Source organism: Acomys minous (assembly GCF_964271855.1).
Source record: "Acomys minous genome assembly, chromosome: 15".
Classification (NCBI taxonomy): domain Eukaryota; kingdom Metazoa; phylum Chordata; class Mammalia; order Rodentia; family Muridae; genus Acomys; species Acomys minous.
In genome coordinates, this window is record NC_140497.1 from 60,717,774 (window position 1) to 60,735,351 (window position 17,578).

Here is a 17,578-nt window from a genome sequence, read left to right on the forward strand (position 1 = left end):
ACAGCCCTGGGTTATAGTTTAAATAACTTGTCTAGCCTCACCCGCCTGTGGTTTACAGTCTCCCTGAGTTGCTGTCTTTCCAAGTGTGTGCTCCTTTCTCTCCTGCCCCCTTCCTGCTGTGGCCGTTATTCTCTCCCATGCCTCATTATAGTGGGGACCTCTGTGCTCTGATATGTGCTTAGCATTGATTATAGACTCATTTTTCAGAGATATAAATGTGGTCATGTTAACTCTAATAAAGCTTATTACCTGTTTACAGGACCATTAGTGATCAGCCCTCGCCTATTTTAAGGTCTGTCCTCGTCTACCAACTCTCCTTTTTGCTATTTATCACTCTCGCCACCAGTCTCTGCACAGACGGCTGTAAGAGTCCCTCACCTCTTCAAATACACTGTCTACTTATCCTTTAGTTCTACCTTAAGCATCAGCTAGTGAACACAAGGCTCTAGATTCCTTCTGACGTATAGAAATAAAGCTCCCTGCCTAGAAAATATTCATGTATTTCTATTAATTTGTTTTCCTTTATGCTTGAGAATTCCATACATGTATATAATGAAAAGAGATCATATATATTCCTCTTAGCCCCTCCCAGCTCCCCTCATGTTCCAGTTTCTTTTGGTGGGGCACCCACTGGGGCATAGGAATCCTATCAGTGACCATGTCTTTAAAATAGAATGCTTTTTACTCACATCCTAGGTCTGGCTCATTCCTCCTGGCACTTGTCACTTGTCCTCTCCATGTGCCTCCCTCCTTCTCTTCCTGCTGTTTCTCCTCCATCACGGACGAGGCTGTCCCACCCTATTATCTGTCTTGCTCAGCATTGGCTAGTTGGCTTTTATTGGCACAGCAGAGAACAAATGGTGGCATGTTTACATGAACTTGAGACAGGAGATACTTAGAATAAACATCACAATTCAATGTCTGGATTGACACCAGTTAGTAGGGTAGAGAGATTAGCATTTGAATGAACAAGGGTAAACTGCACACAGTCCACAAAAACATTATGCCAATACTAGAAAAACTCAATGACCATTACCATTTTGTATTTTTGGCTTGGCAACAGCTGAGACTTGAGAGAGGTAATATAAGCAGAAACTGGTTCTATCCTGACAAGCTAGTTCTTTTTTTTTTTTTTTTTACTTTTTAAAAATTAATTTATTCATATTACATCTCAGTTGTTATCCCATCCCTTGTATCCTCCTGTTCCTCCCTCCCTCCCACTTTCATCCTATTCTCCTCCCCTATGTCTGTGACTGAGGGGGACCTCCTCCCCCTCTATGTGATCATAGGCTATCAAGTCTCTTCTTGATAACCTGCTATCCTTCCTCTGCGTGCCGCCAGGCCTCCCCATCCAGGGGACGTGCTGACCAGCTAATTGTTAAAACTGGTCTTATACTTGTGTTGCCTGTGTCTGATCATGTGTTTTCTTCTTTGTATCCTGTTCTTGCATCTGAGTTGTAGCTCAGCAATAGAGAAATAACCTAGCGCGAGGCTCCCAGTTCAGTCAGCAGCACTGTAAAAAAATAAGTGGGAAGGTGGGGTGGGGTGGGGGGTCCTGACATCTGCTCTTGTGAACACACATTTGTGAACTTGTGACTTGGTGTGCTGTTCTCTCTATGATGCCCGTGTCAGCAAGGATCAGTCTATGTAATCTTTATAAATGAGTCCACTCCATTTTCTCTTCTGTGTGACACATGAAGGTAGAAATGTAACTTTTCTAACTAAATGTTTTTATAAAATATCTGACCTTTCTATAACATTCATAGATTCTATGAAATAGGAAACATAGCTCTGCAAACTTGCATTACTTACTTTTATGATTATTTGATACACATGAACATTTTCTATAAATTTCTTTTTCAGAATATCCAAGAAATAGATGTTTTGGAAAAATCAGAATTAGAGAAAACTATTGAACATTTGACATATATTAATCACCAGGTAATTATCAGAGGATTTGGGAGTATTGCATTTGGGGAGTGACTGTGCTAGTTGTGATTTTAGTATCCTGGATGGCTTTGAAAACTGCACTGCGGAGAAGAGCAGTGTGTGCTTGGAGGCTTGGTACTTGCTTTGAATCCAGCTTCCTGTCTAGACCAATTTCTTGGCTCTTCTGTCTTTTAGCTTTTTCATTTATGATATAGTAGTGGTATTTCTGTTTCTCAGAGTTTCTGTGATGGTGTAATAGATGACCAACACACAGGCCACACCTAAGAGAGTCCTGGTATGTTACAGGCTTCGGTAGTGGCGAGCAGTGATTATTGTGGTCTGGTCTTAGAAAAGTAATAATATAATATAGACAGACTCAAAAGTGAGACTCACTGTTCATTTTCTTCATAGTTAGCCTCAGTGTCTCTAGGGGATGCTTCCAGGAGTTCCTCAGATCGCTAATTCTGAAGAACCAAGTTTATGTGTAAAATGGTATAATGTTGCATATAACCTATACATTCTTTAAATCGTATTTAGGCTTTTTATGGGGCTTTTTATAATTACATAATACTTTATACAATGTAAATGTTTTATAAGCAATTATTATGCTGTGTTGTTTAGGAAGTAATGACAAGAAAAACATTTGTATGTTTAATACGGATGCAACCATTTTAGACTAACTAGATAGTATACATTTTATACAGTTGGCTACTCTGAAATTGCAGAATTTATGCAGAAACAGCCAAAACTCAGATAAAAGTTTAAGGAACATGATACTGGGTTTTAGGACCATTGTAATTAAGATAAGGACTAATAAAGAGTGATGACACCAAATATAACAAACATAAAAAGAACTTAACATATGCAGAAACCCAGACCAGTGAGTAAATAATGATTATTCAGTAATTCTTTTCTGGATGAATGACAAAATATATTAAGATACAAAGAACAAGAATTTGGCCCCTCGTTGATTGCCTTTAAGTTACCTCTCCCAGGTTAATTAGTCCACCACCTCTTATCTCCAAGTTTGTGACACAGTCACAAGTCTCAGGGAAGGACAACATTTCCATGTTTTGCCACAGTGTAACTAACACACACGGCTTTGGTCCTTTCCCCGGCATCCTTGTTCCCACCTGACACCTATGAGCCTGCGCCTTAGCCATCCACACGCTGTCAGCATTGGGATCTTCTCTCCTCCCATCAGGCTAGCCCAAGCCCCTCACATCGGAACGTTCTTAGTTTCGGTCGGTCACGTCTCCAAACTCTTTGGAACCACTTCTAGCAGCTAGTCCCAAAGATTTCTAAACTGCATGGTCAAGGAGTCATGGCAGCCCACTTGTCTTTTGCTGATTTTCAGTGTTTGTCAGCCTTTAGTTTCTGTGAGAGGACGGCTTCAGGAAAGGTTTGTCTGGGCTTCGGTTTCAGGGGTTGAACCCATGGCCACCTCCATTGCCTGGCTCTGAAGCAAAGCAGAACTTTGTGGTGGAGAGAGTCTAGCAGACTAGCACTGCTCACACAGCAGCCAGAAAGCAGAGACGATGAGAAGAGCAGGGCACACGAAGCATTGTCCTCAGGCCATACCCCAGCAACCCCCTGCCTTTTACTAGGTCCTGCTTCCTACAGAGCCTACCACCTCCCCAAGGAGCGCAGCCCAAGCCTTCAACACTCAGACTGTCGTGGACATTTCGTGTTGAGACCACAGCAGACATGAGCATAGCAACTGCATGCTTCAGCAGTCATGTCTAGGTAGTCACTCTGTGTGTAAAATCAGCAGACTACAGTTCCTGGACCAGATACACTCATGGCTCTGTAGGTTGGGTTTTAGTGACGGCGTTGACTGGCTCATTTGTTTGTGTTTGTGCTTGGTCTGCACCTGCTGTTTCAGTGGAGTGGTGGTGACTGACGAGAGGTTCCCACAGAGCCTAAACTATTTATTGGCACCAATATGTGATTATTAATCATAGAGTGAAGTGCTATTGAGCAGAAAAATGAAAGTTCCTGGCATCAACATGGATGACTGGTATAAATGAATGTTGTAAGTTGCTGAGGAAAGCACAGAGTGTGATTCTACTTATGAAAAGTTCAGAAACAAGGGACAGTACTCAGTGCATGACTCAGGAAGCAGTGTTACTATATGCACTGAGGAAAGCAAGATGCTTGGTGCCATGGTACATACCTGCAGGTTCAGCCACATGGGAGGCTGAGGCAGGAGCATCATTTGAGCATAGGAATTCAAGGATAGCCCATGGAACACAGCAAGATCCCATCTAAATGACAAAACAGAAAAGAAATGAGGAACAGGACTCAGGATTGTGAGTCTCTGTGGCAGAAACAGGTTATGACTAAGGACTGCCCAAGGAGGGTAGATAATACTTTTTAAACCACAGCGGAGACACTCTTCCTGTGTTAAGATTTCCTCATATTGTAGGGAGGTGGGTGTATTGCTTGTCCGTTTCCACATGAAGCCCAGTTTTAGTTACAGGAGCTTTACTGTTTTAGGGTAAGTTTATTTGCTTTCTCTAGGCCCCAGTTTGTCTGGTTTGGGTTTTTTTTTTTTTTTTTTTTTTTGGTTGTTGTTGTTGTTGTTGTTTGTTTTTCTCTTTTAAGTGAAGTTTAAGACTCCATCCTTATTAAAAGTAATTTTCTTAGGATTTGATTTTATTGGCATTTCATTGAATTTATACTTTGGTGAATTTTTAAATTTAAATTTATTTTATTTATTTGGTTTTTTTGAGACATGTCCTGGACTCACTTGTAGACCAGGCTGGCCTCAAACTCACAGAAATCCGCCTGCCTCTGCCTCCCAAGTGCTGAGATTAAAGGTGTATGCCACGATGCCCAGTAACTTGGTGAAATTTTAACATATTTAAAGTCTTATGTTCCTACCCGGAGAAGCATGGCAGTGTTTATTAAGTCAGGTCTTACTTTATACATTCAAGGAGAACTTCCACTTTGCTTCTTATATAACCCTTGGCCATTTTGTGGTTATGTTCTCTGCTCCCCTTTTTGTATAATTCCTGTCTACTCACTGCAGCTTTCAATGTGTTGGGCTTTTGTTTGTTGGTTTGTGGTTGTTGTTATCATCGTTGTTGTTTGGGGGGGCGGGGAGTCTGTTGGTTCTAAAACCTGGAAATGAACCATGCCGGGTGGGGTGGGGTGGAGTTTGTTTGAGTTTTAGGAAGTGCCTCTGATTTTTCATCCTGCTTATAGTTTCTCTTCCTGTTTCATTGCTGTTTTGGATTTATTCTTTTTATTTTTGTTTACATGTCTTCTTTCATTGTGGTGATAGTGAGGAAAGGCAAATGGGAGTGCCACCCTGACATACAGGTGCTGAGTACCGATGACATTCAGTGTTTTAGAAATCTAATATATTTCTTTAATTATCTTTGAGAATATTATTGAAGAGTAGCCATGTACACTTATTAATTTTTAAAATTTAAATTATAGCTTGAAAGTGAAAAATATGAATTGCAATCTAAAATATTAGTAATGAAAGAAACAATGGAGTCATTAGAGAACAAATCGAAACTCCAAGCTCAAAAGCTTACCCATGTGACTGGCGACTCATGCCATCAGAAAACAGAGATGAACTCTCTCAGGTAAGTCTCCTAAAGCTTTCATTGTTTGACCTCTGGGACATGCTGCTGGTTAGGCCAGGTTCGTAACCATGGTGTTTTGGTCTGTGCCTTTGAACTGTGGTTTCCCAAGTTGGCATCATGGCACGGTCTCCTGGGAGCTTCTAGGAAGGATGAGGGAGACCTTTAGGAGCTCTGATTTCCTGAGTGAATCTAGAGAGATATGGGTATCCGTAGTTTTGAAACTTTCACAGGTTGACATGGTCATCAGGAAGTTCTCTGACCTATCTGTAAAGTGCACCTTCGATCATCCAGACGCTGTGCTCCGTAAGGATGCGGGGATCTAAGCACTGTCGCTATGTGGGCCATTTCTTTTCTTTTTCTCATCTTACTTACTATATATAAATCTCGTATCTTTAAAAATAAGATATAGTCCAAATGTTTTATGTCCTATGTTTAAGCCTTTCTGATCTAGAAACAGAAAAATCACCCGAGGGGTAGGGAAGCTAACTGACAGTACATAGGGTTTAACGAGTCAGAAAGAAATCTTCAAATGTCAACAAAATCGCTATGCAACTCAGTCATGAAGCAGAAACACGTTGCGGTCAGGAAGGATGGTAGTGATAATGATTTTTTTAAGTGATAAGTTACAGCTGAAAAGTTATTGAGCAATAGATTGTCTACTCTAGAAACTGAGTTTGTAAAACAACAAATAAGTTCAAGAGTTTTCACCTGCAATTCAGAAGGCCAAAGAGATGATGAGACGAAAAGACACAGACCTCATTACAGAACGCAGGGGCCACAAACAGAGGCGCTAGGAAAAGGAAGGCCCAAGGAGAGATGCGTAGGGGCGCCCGGGTCATCGAGTGGCTTCAAGAACCAAGACCAAGAAACAAGACCAAGAAACAAGACCAAGAAACAAGACCAAGAAACAAGACCAAGAAACAAGACCAAGAAACAAGACCAAGAAACAAGACCAAGAAACAAGACCAAGAAACAAGACCAAGAAACAAGACCAAGAAACAAGACCAAGAAACAAGACCAAGAAACAAGACCAAGAAACAAGACCAAGAAACAAGACCAAGAAACAAGACCAAGAAACAAGACCAAGAAACAAGACCAAGAAACAAGACCAAGAAACAAGACCAAGAAACAAGACCAAGAACCAAGACCGAGAGAGCCCTTACCGACTCGTCGTTCAGCTTCGCTCCCCGATGCCTTCCTGCCATCTTTATCAGGAGGGCTTTAGAAAAGCTAAAAGGGCGCAGCTCTGTCAAATCCATGTTTCTGTGGAGGAGAGCAGCAGCGTGAGCCTGCCCCTCTTCTGCTCTGTCCTCAGCTCCAAAGTCCTGGCAGGCACACTGCTGCATTTTGTCTGCAGAATTGCCACTTTACCGTTTGGTTTTGTATCCAGCTGAATGGAGCTGGCATTTAACCCCCTTCAGATCATAACCACACTACCACTTTATTTTTCTCACAGAAGACTCTGGAAACAACTGCTGTTGGCCTCTTTTAGATGCCATAGACTGGTCTATCGCTCCTTTGCAGTTTTTGTTCTGATACTAATACCTTTTTCACTTATGAGTTCAACCTGCTTCTGCCTTCACATATGCGCCATTCAATCACTGTGCAGTAGGAGAGGATTATGGGAATTGTTCTCCCTTGCATATTGCATCATCTTAGGACTGTTATTGCACTAACCAAATCCCCCACCTCTGCCTTTCTCTCCCTCTCAGTGTGTGTGTCTGTGTGTGTCTGTGTGTGTCTGTGTGTGTAAGGGGGAGCTTATCTCCAAGGCCAGTGTATCTTCGAGATTCTGTTGGTAAACATTGGTAAAACCTTGAGTTCAAGCTCTCAGGTCTGAATTCAACACTAAACCCAGTACACACCAAACCACAGCACACACCTTTTCCACGCAGAAGATCATTGTCCAAACCTTGTACCATTTTCAATGTGGTTCACAGAGCTCTAATCACGTGACAATACAAGAAGCTGCTTCTCGGGAGGTAAGGTCACTCCTTCCTACCTCACAGGCCATCTTCTCTTTCCCTTCCTGTGTTACACATTTTTTCCACCAAATTTCCGCACCTCCAAACAGGCCTTCTGGATCAGGCACAGCCCCTAGGTGTAGAAATAAAGGGTCTTTGGTCTGGTCTCTTGGTTAGCATCAGAACACAGTGTGAAAACAACCGTTTTGAAAATGTTAATGACTCGTGTCTCTTAAGCAGCATCATTTAATGATGACTAGCAGTGTACACCTTAATTCAGACCTTCACAACAGAATATGGAGATGTCTGTCCACAGGATGATGGCTTTTGATACCTCTGCCTCTCTAGAACTGGGGTTAGCAAACTCACTGTCAGTACTCAGTGCTAAAGACTATGTGGGCTGTACAGTTTCTGTCACACTTTTTAAAAACCAACCTCTGAAATGCAGAAGTCATTGTAGGCAGCGTGGAGTGAACGGGTGTGAAGTGAACAAGTGTGAAGTGAACGGGTGTGGAGTGAATGGGTGTGAAGTGAACGGGTGTGAAGTGAACAAGTGTGAAGTGAACGAGTGTGGAGTGAACGGGTGTGGAGTGTATAAGTGTGAAGTGGACGGGTGTGGAGTGAACAAGTGTGAAGTGAACGGGTGTGGAGTGTATAATTGTGAAGTGGACGGGTGTGGAGTGAACAAGTGTGGAGTGAACGGGTGTGGAGTGAATGGGCAAGGAGTGAACAAGTGTGAAGTGAACGGGTGTGGAGTGAACAAGTGTGAAGTGAACGGGTGTGAAGTGAACAAGTATGAAGTGAACGAGTGTGGAGTGAACGGGTGTGAAGTGAACGGGTGTGGAGTGAACGGGTGTGAAGTGAACGAGTGTGAAGTGAACGGGTGTGGAGTGAACAAGTGTGAAGTGAACGGGTGTGGAGTGAACAAGTATGAAGTGAACGAGTGTGGAGTGAACGGGTGTGAAGTGAACGAGTGTGAAGTGAACAGGTGTGGAGTGAACAGGTGTGGAGTGAACGGGTGTGAAGTGAACGAGTGTGAAGTGAACGGGTGTGGAGTGAACGGGTGTGGAGTGAACAGGTGTGGAGTGAACGGGTGTGGAGTGAACGAGTGTGAAGTGAACGGGTGTGGAGTGAACGGGTGTGGAGTGAACAGGTGTGGAGTGAACGGGTGTGGAGTGAACAAGTGTGAAGTGAACGGGTGTGGAGTGAACGGGTGTGGAGTGAACAGGTGTGGAGTGGACGGGTGTGGAGTGAACAGGTGTGAAGTGAACGGGCGTGGAGTGGACGGGTGAACGAGTGTGGGTCTGCTCCACTACAGTTTTATTGATGGATACTGAATTTGGATTTCATTTAATTTTTATGTCACAGAACGTTTTCCTGTGGATTTTTTTACTCAAGCATAAAAACTCTTTGCAGGTAGAAAGAAATAAGCAATCGGCCATAGCTTGTCATCCCTTGTTCAAGGATTAGCTGTTTCCGAGACCACTTAGACAACTGGCTTTGGGAATCGCTCTGTGGCAGACAGCTTTAATCTTTGTCACTGCTGGCAATGAGGCTCCAAACGATGGCGCATCAGATCACTTTAACTGCTTTTGTGGGGTTTTACTGTTGCCCATACTTGACGTCAAATCTCTCCTCAAGAAAGTGGTCTTCCTCACTTAACATCTAGACTCCTGAGTGCACAGCCCTCTGCTACCTTAGTCTGCAGTACACCAGTCAAAGCCGGGAGTGTTACAGATTAAAAATGTTAGCTATATTCAGAATTGTTAGCTATATCCAGATATAGGCAGCTAGTTTCTCTTGAAAAATATTTGCTAAGGCACCAGAACCCATTTAGGTAAGGGAAAGAAGGCTCATAGAGTGCCTGGGGTCCGAGACTGCTTGGGTATCGCTACCGTATTTCTTAGCAACAAGAAGAAGAATGTTGCCATGGAATGACGCCAGCTGAGCTTATGGAGCTAGCGTTGAAACCGTCCCTGTCTTCTTCTTTTTCTGGTGTACCATGTAATGTTACTTCTAGTCTTCAGAGTTAGTAATGGGCTCGAACCATGGGCTCTTAGGAGAAGCTCCAAGAAAGCGATTAAATTTCCAAGCCTGCCTCCTCCTAGATAGAACTTCATTTTAGGACTTGAAACATATTATGACTGAAAGAACCATTAAGAGATGTTTTAAAGATGTTTTAGGTACACTGCCATAAAAGGAAAGAATAATTTTGCCCCATAAAATGAGAGTATGCACCAGCCAGTGTAATGTAGTGTAACTATGGACTTTGAGGCTGAGAGATGATTTAAGCCAGGCTCAGGTCTGTTAGCTGGAGAGCCAGAATTAAATTCAATTTTACTCTTTTTTCTTTCTTTCTTTCTTTCTTTTCTTTCTTTTCTTTTTTTTTCCCTGCTGGGAAGTCATCATCTCTATCCTCTGTAACTTTTAAAGCTAAGACATTGGTTCATTTTTATTGACAACATGGTTTGCAAACTTCCCTTTCAAGTTTAGTGAGCAAAGTGGCCCATGGGCTTTCCCTCCCAGCCTCCGCCAAGAAGACTCTGGGCAGCAGTCAGGCAGGCTGTCTCTGGTCCCTGTCCTCTCTATACTGGAACAGAAGGGGCAGCGCCTTTTCAGGACTCACCTAAGGGCTTCCTTGTATCAGTCGCAATGCTACCCTGGCTGCTTTTGTCAGCTCCACCCCAAGCATCAGCATGTCACCGTTCATAACATTACATGCAAAGAAGATGCTATTTCTGCCTAGAGTCTGAAGCACTGCCAACCATTTGCTCCTCAGAAAGGCTTCCATGGGTCATTCCATTTTCCTGTCACTTAAAGCAGTGATTCTCGACATGTGGGTTGCGACCCCTTTGCGGAGTCCAAAGAACTTTTCACAGGGTTGCTTAAGACCATCCAAAAACATAGGTACTTACAGTTCATAACAATAGCAATTACGGTTATGAAGTAGCAACAAAAATAATTTTATGGTTGGGGTCACCACAACATGAGGAGCTGATGTGAAGGGTCGCAGCGTTAGGAAAGGTGAGAACCACTGCCTTTGCCTTAGTGGCTTTATGGGCTTTGTTGGCGTTCCTCACAGAAAGCCGTATGAGACAGCCTAGGGTTGCGCCTTTGCCTCTGCCCTGGTAGTTTTGTGTGAACTAACATGTACACAGTCCCTCCCCTTATGCTGTCCCTGCACACCGTGGCTCTGGGTTTCAGGAGCAGCCACCTGGACTACAGATGCTTTTCTCAAGTCAAATTGCCCAAACCCGGCATCTTTCTGACTTGGTTCAGTTGTAGAGTGCTAAGAAGTCAGTGCAGCTCCGTGTCCTTCCTGCCTCTCAGGGGCCATCATTCACTTGCTGTGAGGAATCTGAGTGCCAGTGTCTTGTCTTTCAGCATGCCCTAGTGTTCCTACAAAGCTTTGTTTCTATACAAGTGTCTTGTTTTACTCATCACTTTGGGAACTGTGGAGATTTAAAACTACCGAGAACCTTCTAGAAGAGAATATACAATTAATTTCATTTTTAAAAAAGATTTATTTATTTATTATGTATGTATACAGTACTCTGCCTGCATGTACACCTACACTACGTGCCAGAAAAGGGCACCAGATCTCACTATGTATGGTTGTGAGCCACCATGTGGCTGCTGGGAGTTGAACTCAGGACCTCTGGAAGTGTAGCCAGTGCTCTTAACCGTTGAGCCATCTCTCCAGCCCTTAGTTTCATTTTTATACCATGTTATTTTTAGGAAGATGGAACCATTTAGGAGACAAATGGTGGACAACAAGAATGATTTGAATAATAGAGTGCCATTGAGTATACTGGAAGAGCTTTATAATAAGAAATAAAAGAAACTTAAATAAGAAATCAAAGTCTCTAGGCTCACTCATTTAACAGAGCTCTTTCTGTGAGAGATAAAGAATGCTGTTTGTCTGTCCACTGATCTAGGATAGTGAAAGAGCAGCTGCAGCGCTCACTTGATGACTCTCAGCACCGACTTGCCATAAAAAGAGGTGAACTTGAATCAGCCCAAGAACAAATTAAAATTCTGGAAGAAAAACTAGGTGAGCCTTTTGAAAATTTGCTTTTGTGAACCTTAATTGCCTCCACCTAACAGACAGTCCCCTCCCTCTGTAGAGAAACTGACCCACAAGATGACGTCACAGAACGAAGAAGCGCACTCGATGAAGAAGACCATCGGAGTGATTGACAAGGAGAAGGACTTTCTCCAGGAGACTGTGGATGAGAAGACGGAGCAGATCGCCAGCCTGCAGGAAAGCCTCCTCAGTAAAGTATGTATGTGTCCTATGTTGTCCCAAGTCTCAGCAGGGAGCTTAGTTATCCTCCAGTTAAAATACATGCTTGCCCAGAGGGAATTCCTTAGACCTAGGGCTGTCTTTGACGTCACTAGATTTCCTTCTATCCTAGTGATGGAATCATTAAGATGGGGTTTTACCTATTTCTAAATGTGATTTTGTCTCATTAAAGCACACTTTAAAGAAGCCGCTGCAGTTCTTAGGCAGGTAGAGTCATGCTGAGATGTGACCTAGCGATGGGGATAGAGCTATGTTTACTTAGAGCTTGCTTTATGTACAGTGTATATACTGAACTGTGTATTTAACTGCTTGCTACCAAATTTTAGTCAGAGATGATTCTCTGTGAATGATAGATTCTTTTGTTTCTGCAATTTCTCCAGGAGAAAGTTATTGCCCAAATGAAGGTCACAGTCACAGAGTATGAAACATCTTTGAAGTAAGTAATCAATGAAATGGGGTTCTGAATTTGAGAAATTTCCAGCAAATAAGACCTTCCCTACACAGCAGAACCTCCTGTGGCGTCCCTGGCTTTGCCGGTCGCAGGCTTGCTTCCTCAGCCCCAGCTCTGACTTGCACCCTGTGCTGTTGTAGCCTCTGGCCTGTGCTTTTATCTACTTGCTCTTTATACTTATGTAATCATCTCTTCAATCCTGGTAATCTCAACTTAGATTGCTTTAGTAGCTAGCTTTTGCATTTGCTCTTGAGTTAAGCCTAACAATTTTTATATTTTGTGACTGGAAGATTTTAAGCCTTTTTTTAAAATCACTAATTATATTTTACATGCCTTTATATTTTATATAATAATGGAAATATAAACACTAAATAGCCAGGTGTGGTAGCACACACCTTTAATCCCAGCACTCAGGAGGCAGAGGTAGGTGGGTCGCTGTGAGTTTGAGGCCAGCCTGGTCTACAAAGCGAGTCCAGGACAGCCAAGGCTATTACACAGAGAAACCCTGTCTCAATAAATAAATAAATAAATAAATAAATAAATAAATAAATAAAAACAAATAAACCCCAGTTAATATTTAATGTAGTTTTATATTGTATTTTATTTTGAACACTTGGGAATGTTATGTTTGCCTAACTTACAGAGTAATGTTTATTGTATGGCTTTAGTTAAATACAGTGACTGAGGGAAATCTAAAGCACCTGAGTATTTTTAGTTAGTGTCCAACGGCAGCAGTTTTATACTCCACTCATACACTTACTGGGTGCTAAAGCCTCATTTTCAGTGAGCTAGAGTTTCCCATAATGCTTTATTACTACCTCACCACTCTTCCACAGACAGCTTAAGGAAGTCTTGGCTAATCGGGACCGAGAGATAAACAGCCTCCGACGCCAGCTTGACGCAGCTCACAAGGAGCTTGACGAAGTTGGGAAATCCAGAGAGATCTCTTTTAAGGAAAACAGGAGGTTACAAGATGACCTGGCCACCATGGCGAGGGAAAACCAGGTATGAAACCAGGCAGGGCTCCTTCATGAACTTACTTATTTTCTAAGTATTAAACTTCTAAATATTTTCTTCTAAAAGGCAACAGTATTGAATGTATGCAGTGTAGTTCCTTAAGGGTAGTGGCATCCGTGAGGGCATTGGCAAGGCTGGTTCCCAGAGTGCAGCCACCACAGGGGGGGCTGACGAGCGCAGCTGCAGCCTCCCTTTCTGTCCATCTGAAGTTGAACTTCCTTCCTAGGATTTTGTTTGTTTTACCACATAGCCCTAACTGGCCTTGAACTCCCTATGTAGCCAAGGCTGACGTGATCTTCTTCTTTGGCCTCCCAAGTGTGGGAGTGGCAGGTAGTTTCACCAGCCTGATAGCATTTGGTTTTTGTTGCTAGGGAGCATGGCTTTCCTTGTGCTAGCAGTCACGGTCACAGGATTGGGTGAGGACAGCGGCACCACTCTTAGGGCAAGTCTTCTTTATTTATAAGGGACCTGTGATAAGCATCAGTGATATATGCTTCCTTCTGTGGTCTTAGGGAAATGCCTGTTAGTCGAGACAAGGCCATTTTAAGTGGCAGATATTATAAGGTCTTATTTGTACTGGGTTATTTCAGGCTTATGATTTATTTTATGTGTAAAGAATTACTTCAGTATTATTTAGTAGCAATTGTATTGTAGTTATCTCAACTTTGTAATGTCATCTACTGACCATAACTGGCCCTGATGTAAAATCAAATACAAGGTCAGACCTGTCTTGGGAGTTTTATGGTAAAGTTTGCTAAAAAGTCAACATCAGAGCTGGGTAAGAGTGCCCGGTGTGAGATGAAACTAGGGTGTTCTGAGTTCAAATCCTTACACCTACATGAAAGCCTGGCATGGCTGCCTGTGACCCTAGACTTGGGGGTCACAGATGAGTAGATCCCGGGAGCGTGTTGGCCAGCCAGCCCCACGGGAATGCGGAGCTTCACTTTCAGTGGAAGACCTGACTCGGGGGGATGGGGGAGACTGGTAGAGAAGGACAGCTGTGCCCTCACACATTGCACACACACACACACACTCGTGTGTACACATATGTGCACACACGCGCACATACACACTGCACACGTACTGCACACACACACTCATGTGTATACATATATGCACACACGCGCACATGCACACTGCACACACACTGCACACATACACACTCATGTGTATACATATATGCACACACGCGCACATACACACTGCACACGTACTGCACACACACACTCATGTGTATACATATATGCACACACGCGCACATACACACTGCACACGTACTGCATCACCAACCCCCAAAGGTCAGTCATAGAAAGCTAACACAATAGAGGTTTTCCCGTTTTTCTTCTTCACTTCCAAAGGGGCTCTTTCTGCTTTGCTGACTTACAGGAAATCTCAATCGAATTGGAAGCAGCAGTGCAGGAGAAAGACGAAATGAAGAGCAGAGTTCACAAGTACATCACTGAGGTGTCCAGGTGGGAGACCCTAATGGCATCTAAGGTGAGGAGAAAGGGGTTAGCTCGCATCTAAGACTGGCATTCTCAGAACTCTCCTGTGCCTTTAATCCTGCCTGCAGCATTAGATATTGGACATTTGAGATTAGATGGTAGGCGTTTGACAGTAGAGGTCTTTCCTACTAACGTTGTATTTCCCCATGGATATTAGTAGAGTGCTTGTGCACATATTCCTGTTTCCTAAATTCACGCAGTTCCGTGTGTGTGTGTGTGTGTGTGTGTGTGTGTGTGTGTGTGTGTATGTGTGTGTGATATAGATGTTCCATTGACAGTACTGACTTAGAAGTAATGTGATTGTTTGTAAACCAGGAACAAGAAAACAAAGACTTGCTGGATAGATTCCAGATGCTGCACAACCGTGCTGAGGACTGGGAGATCAAAGCCCAGCAGGCCGAAGGGGAGAACAGCTCGGTCCGCCTGGAGCTGCTGTCCATCGACACGGAGCGAAGACACCTGCGCGAGCGCGTGGAGCTCCTGGAGAAGGAGATCCAGGAGGTAATGGACTGCCGGCCAGCAGCGGCGCCGCTCGGGAACTGGCACACTCAGAGACCCCACGGGCGGTGGGGCCGTGGCCACTGCCGAGCACCAGCTCAGAGCTAACTCGTTGCTACTAATCCCATGACTCGCTGGTGCCCGCTGCCTTTCTCACAGGAGTTGGAGACGGGTGGCATAAGAGTTGCCGTTGAGCCACTCATAAGCCTGTGGTCCTGTGGCACTAAGTACATTCTTAACACTGCACTGATCTCCACTTGTGGCGTACTCCCATCTTCCCCAGGCTCACTTAATCTCAAAACATGTCTAAAAGCATGTTTTGTCCTTTTCCAAGGATGCACAGTAATGCATTAACACACAGTTTAGCTGTTCACCCTTTAGTGAAGTTTGTTTCCACATTTTGGATATTGACATATATTGACATATATAACATGGTGTGCTACTTACTTTCATGGTTGCCGTGACAAAAAGACTAGCAAAGGGCTAAAGGAACAGCTCAGGAGCAGAGTTGAGAGCAATATACCTGGCCCAGCATTTAGACATAAATGAGCTTTCATCATAATGACAGGGGAAAACAGTGTGTATTAATACAGTTTTGAGTTCAGTTAAATTAATAAGGCCTATCAGTTTGATATAGATTGCCTGCTTGTTTTCTTGGTATAATTTTCTAATTTTCATCTTTCAGGAGAAAGTAATGACTCTGTACTGCATAAAGTTAGACTCTCCAGAAAAAATATGTATATATTTAGATCCTAAACTTTAGCCTCTTATTTTGCAGTAATGTCTTTGCAGATATAATCAAGTAAAATGAGGCCATGCCTGAGACTAAAACCCATATAAAACAAAGGTGATCTAGACAAGCAAAGACACAGTGAAGACTCTGTGCAAAGATGGAGGCGACGTTGTTGGTGGCCGCCTGGCTGCAGGCAGGGGGTGGATTCTGAAGCAGAATCCCCAGAGGGACCTGACTCTGCTGTCACTTGGCATTTGCATTTCTATCCCCTGGATCTGTGAGGAGGAAGTTTGTGTCTTAAGCTACTAAAGTTGTGGCCACTTGTGTCGCAGCCCCAGAATACTGACCAGGTCTGGGCATCAAGCAGAGGTCACTGTTGTAGTCAGTACTGGAAAATGCAGACCTCTCAGGATTGGGGAATGAACAAAACTAGAGCAGTTTTGATGTGTGCAGTGGGAAAAGCCTGGATTGTCTTGAAGAGATATTTACAGAAGTATTAGCTCTGCAGGCTTCACAGATGGGAGAAGCTGACCTGTGATACAGCTCAGTTGGTAGAGAGCCTGCCCAGCATGCAGAAAGCCTGGACTTTGCACCCCACAACCACACAACCAGGGGTGGTGGCACATGCCTACTCTTCCAGCACCTGGAAGAGTATAAGATCATCCTGATTTCCAGCGTGAGCTGTAGCAGATGCTGTCTCTGAGAAGATAAACTTTAAAAAGAGGGGATACAAATTCTTTAGGTACAGAATGCATATGTTATTGTAAATGGAATGCTTCTTCTAACAAGGTCTCAAATCCAGTTGAAGAGCGTATTACAGGACACTGGAAAAGAGCGAGCCTGTGGAAAAATGAGGGACAGTTGGGGGAAGTCAATAGAACATGTAAGGGAGGAAGTTTAGCATTTGACTGAGTGTGAGAGGGAGGCCTCGTTTAAGAGAGGGAGCAGAAGGGGCTCTCCAGCAGAGGGACTGGAACTGAGTGGCTTTCAAAAGCATTTCAGCATGCCCACATAATGGCCCCTTAGGCAGGGTCTGTCGTGGACTAGATAACCTTAAGGCGGAGATCACGGATGCAGGCAGCCATCTCAGCGGACACTCGGCTTTGATTGAAAGACACATAAAATGCAAGGAAGACTTTTGGGCTTCTGGGGTCTTACTAGAGGAAGAGGGGCCACTGTGGCTCCCTGTCACCATTAGGAAAAGGGAAAAGTGACTCTAAGAGTGGCCCAGAAGCTACAGAGGAGCTCCACAGGGCAGTTCAGAGGCTGGTGGCTCTTCCACTGCCATGAGAAGCCAGAGGCCATGGACCTAGGCTTGGGGTAGAGGTAGTGCTGCTGTCTGAGGATTAAGAACGTGAACATCCTGGTAGGCCAGGGGACAGTCACTAGCCACAGACAATTACCCTTAAGACTTGAAATTGAGGGCTGGAGAGATGGCTCAGTGGTTAAGAGCACTGCCTGCTCTTCCAGAGGTCCTAAGTTCAATTCCCAGCAACCACATGGTGGCTCAAAACCATCTAGAATGTGATCTGATGCCCTCTTCTGCAGATAAAGCACTCATACACAATCAACCAAT

The 17,578-nt window shown here is 43.7% G+C and overlaps 1 protein-coding gene across 3 annotated transcripts in view; it reads left to right on the plus strand.

Moving 5' to 3' along the window:
- Nucleotides 1-17,578, plus strand: part of CEP135 (centrosomal protein 135) — a 64,038-nt gene that overhangs the window by 32,904 nt on the left and 13,556 nt on the right. For all 3 annotated transcript variants that reach the window (XM_084760502.1, XM_084760500.1, XM_084760501.1), the window contains exons 14-21: nt 1,864-1,941; nt 5,377-5,528; nt 11,431-11,546; nt 11,620-11,774; nt 12,179-12,234; nt 13,086-13,254; nt 14,653-14,763; nt 15,087-15,272. In XM_084760502.1, the coding sequence (XP_084616628.1) occupies nt 1,864-1,941; nt 5,377-5,528; nt 11,431-11,546; nt 11,620-11,774; nt 12,179-12,234; nt 13,086-13,254; nt 14,653-14,763; nt 15,087-15,272 (1,023 nt within the window). The remainder of the gene's footprint in view (nt 1-1,863; nt 1,942-5,376; nt 5,529-11,430; nt 11,547-11,619; nt 11,775-12,178; nt 12,235-13,085; nt 13,255-14,652; nt 14,764-15,086; nt 15,273-17,578) is intronic.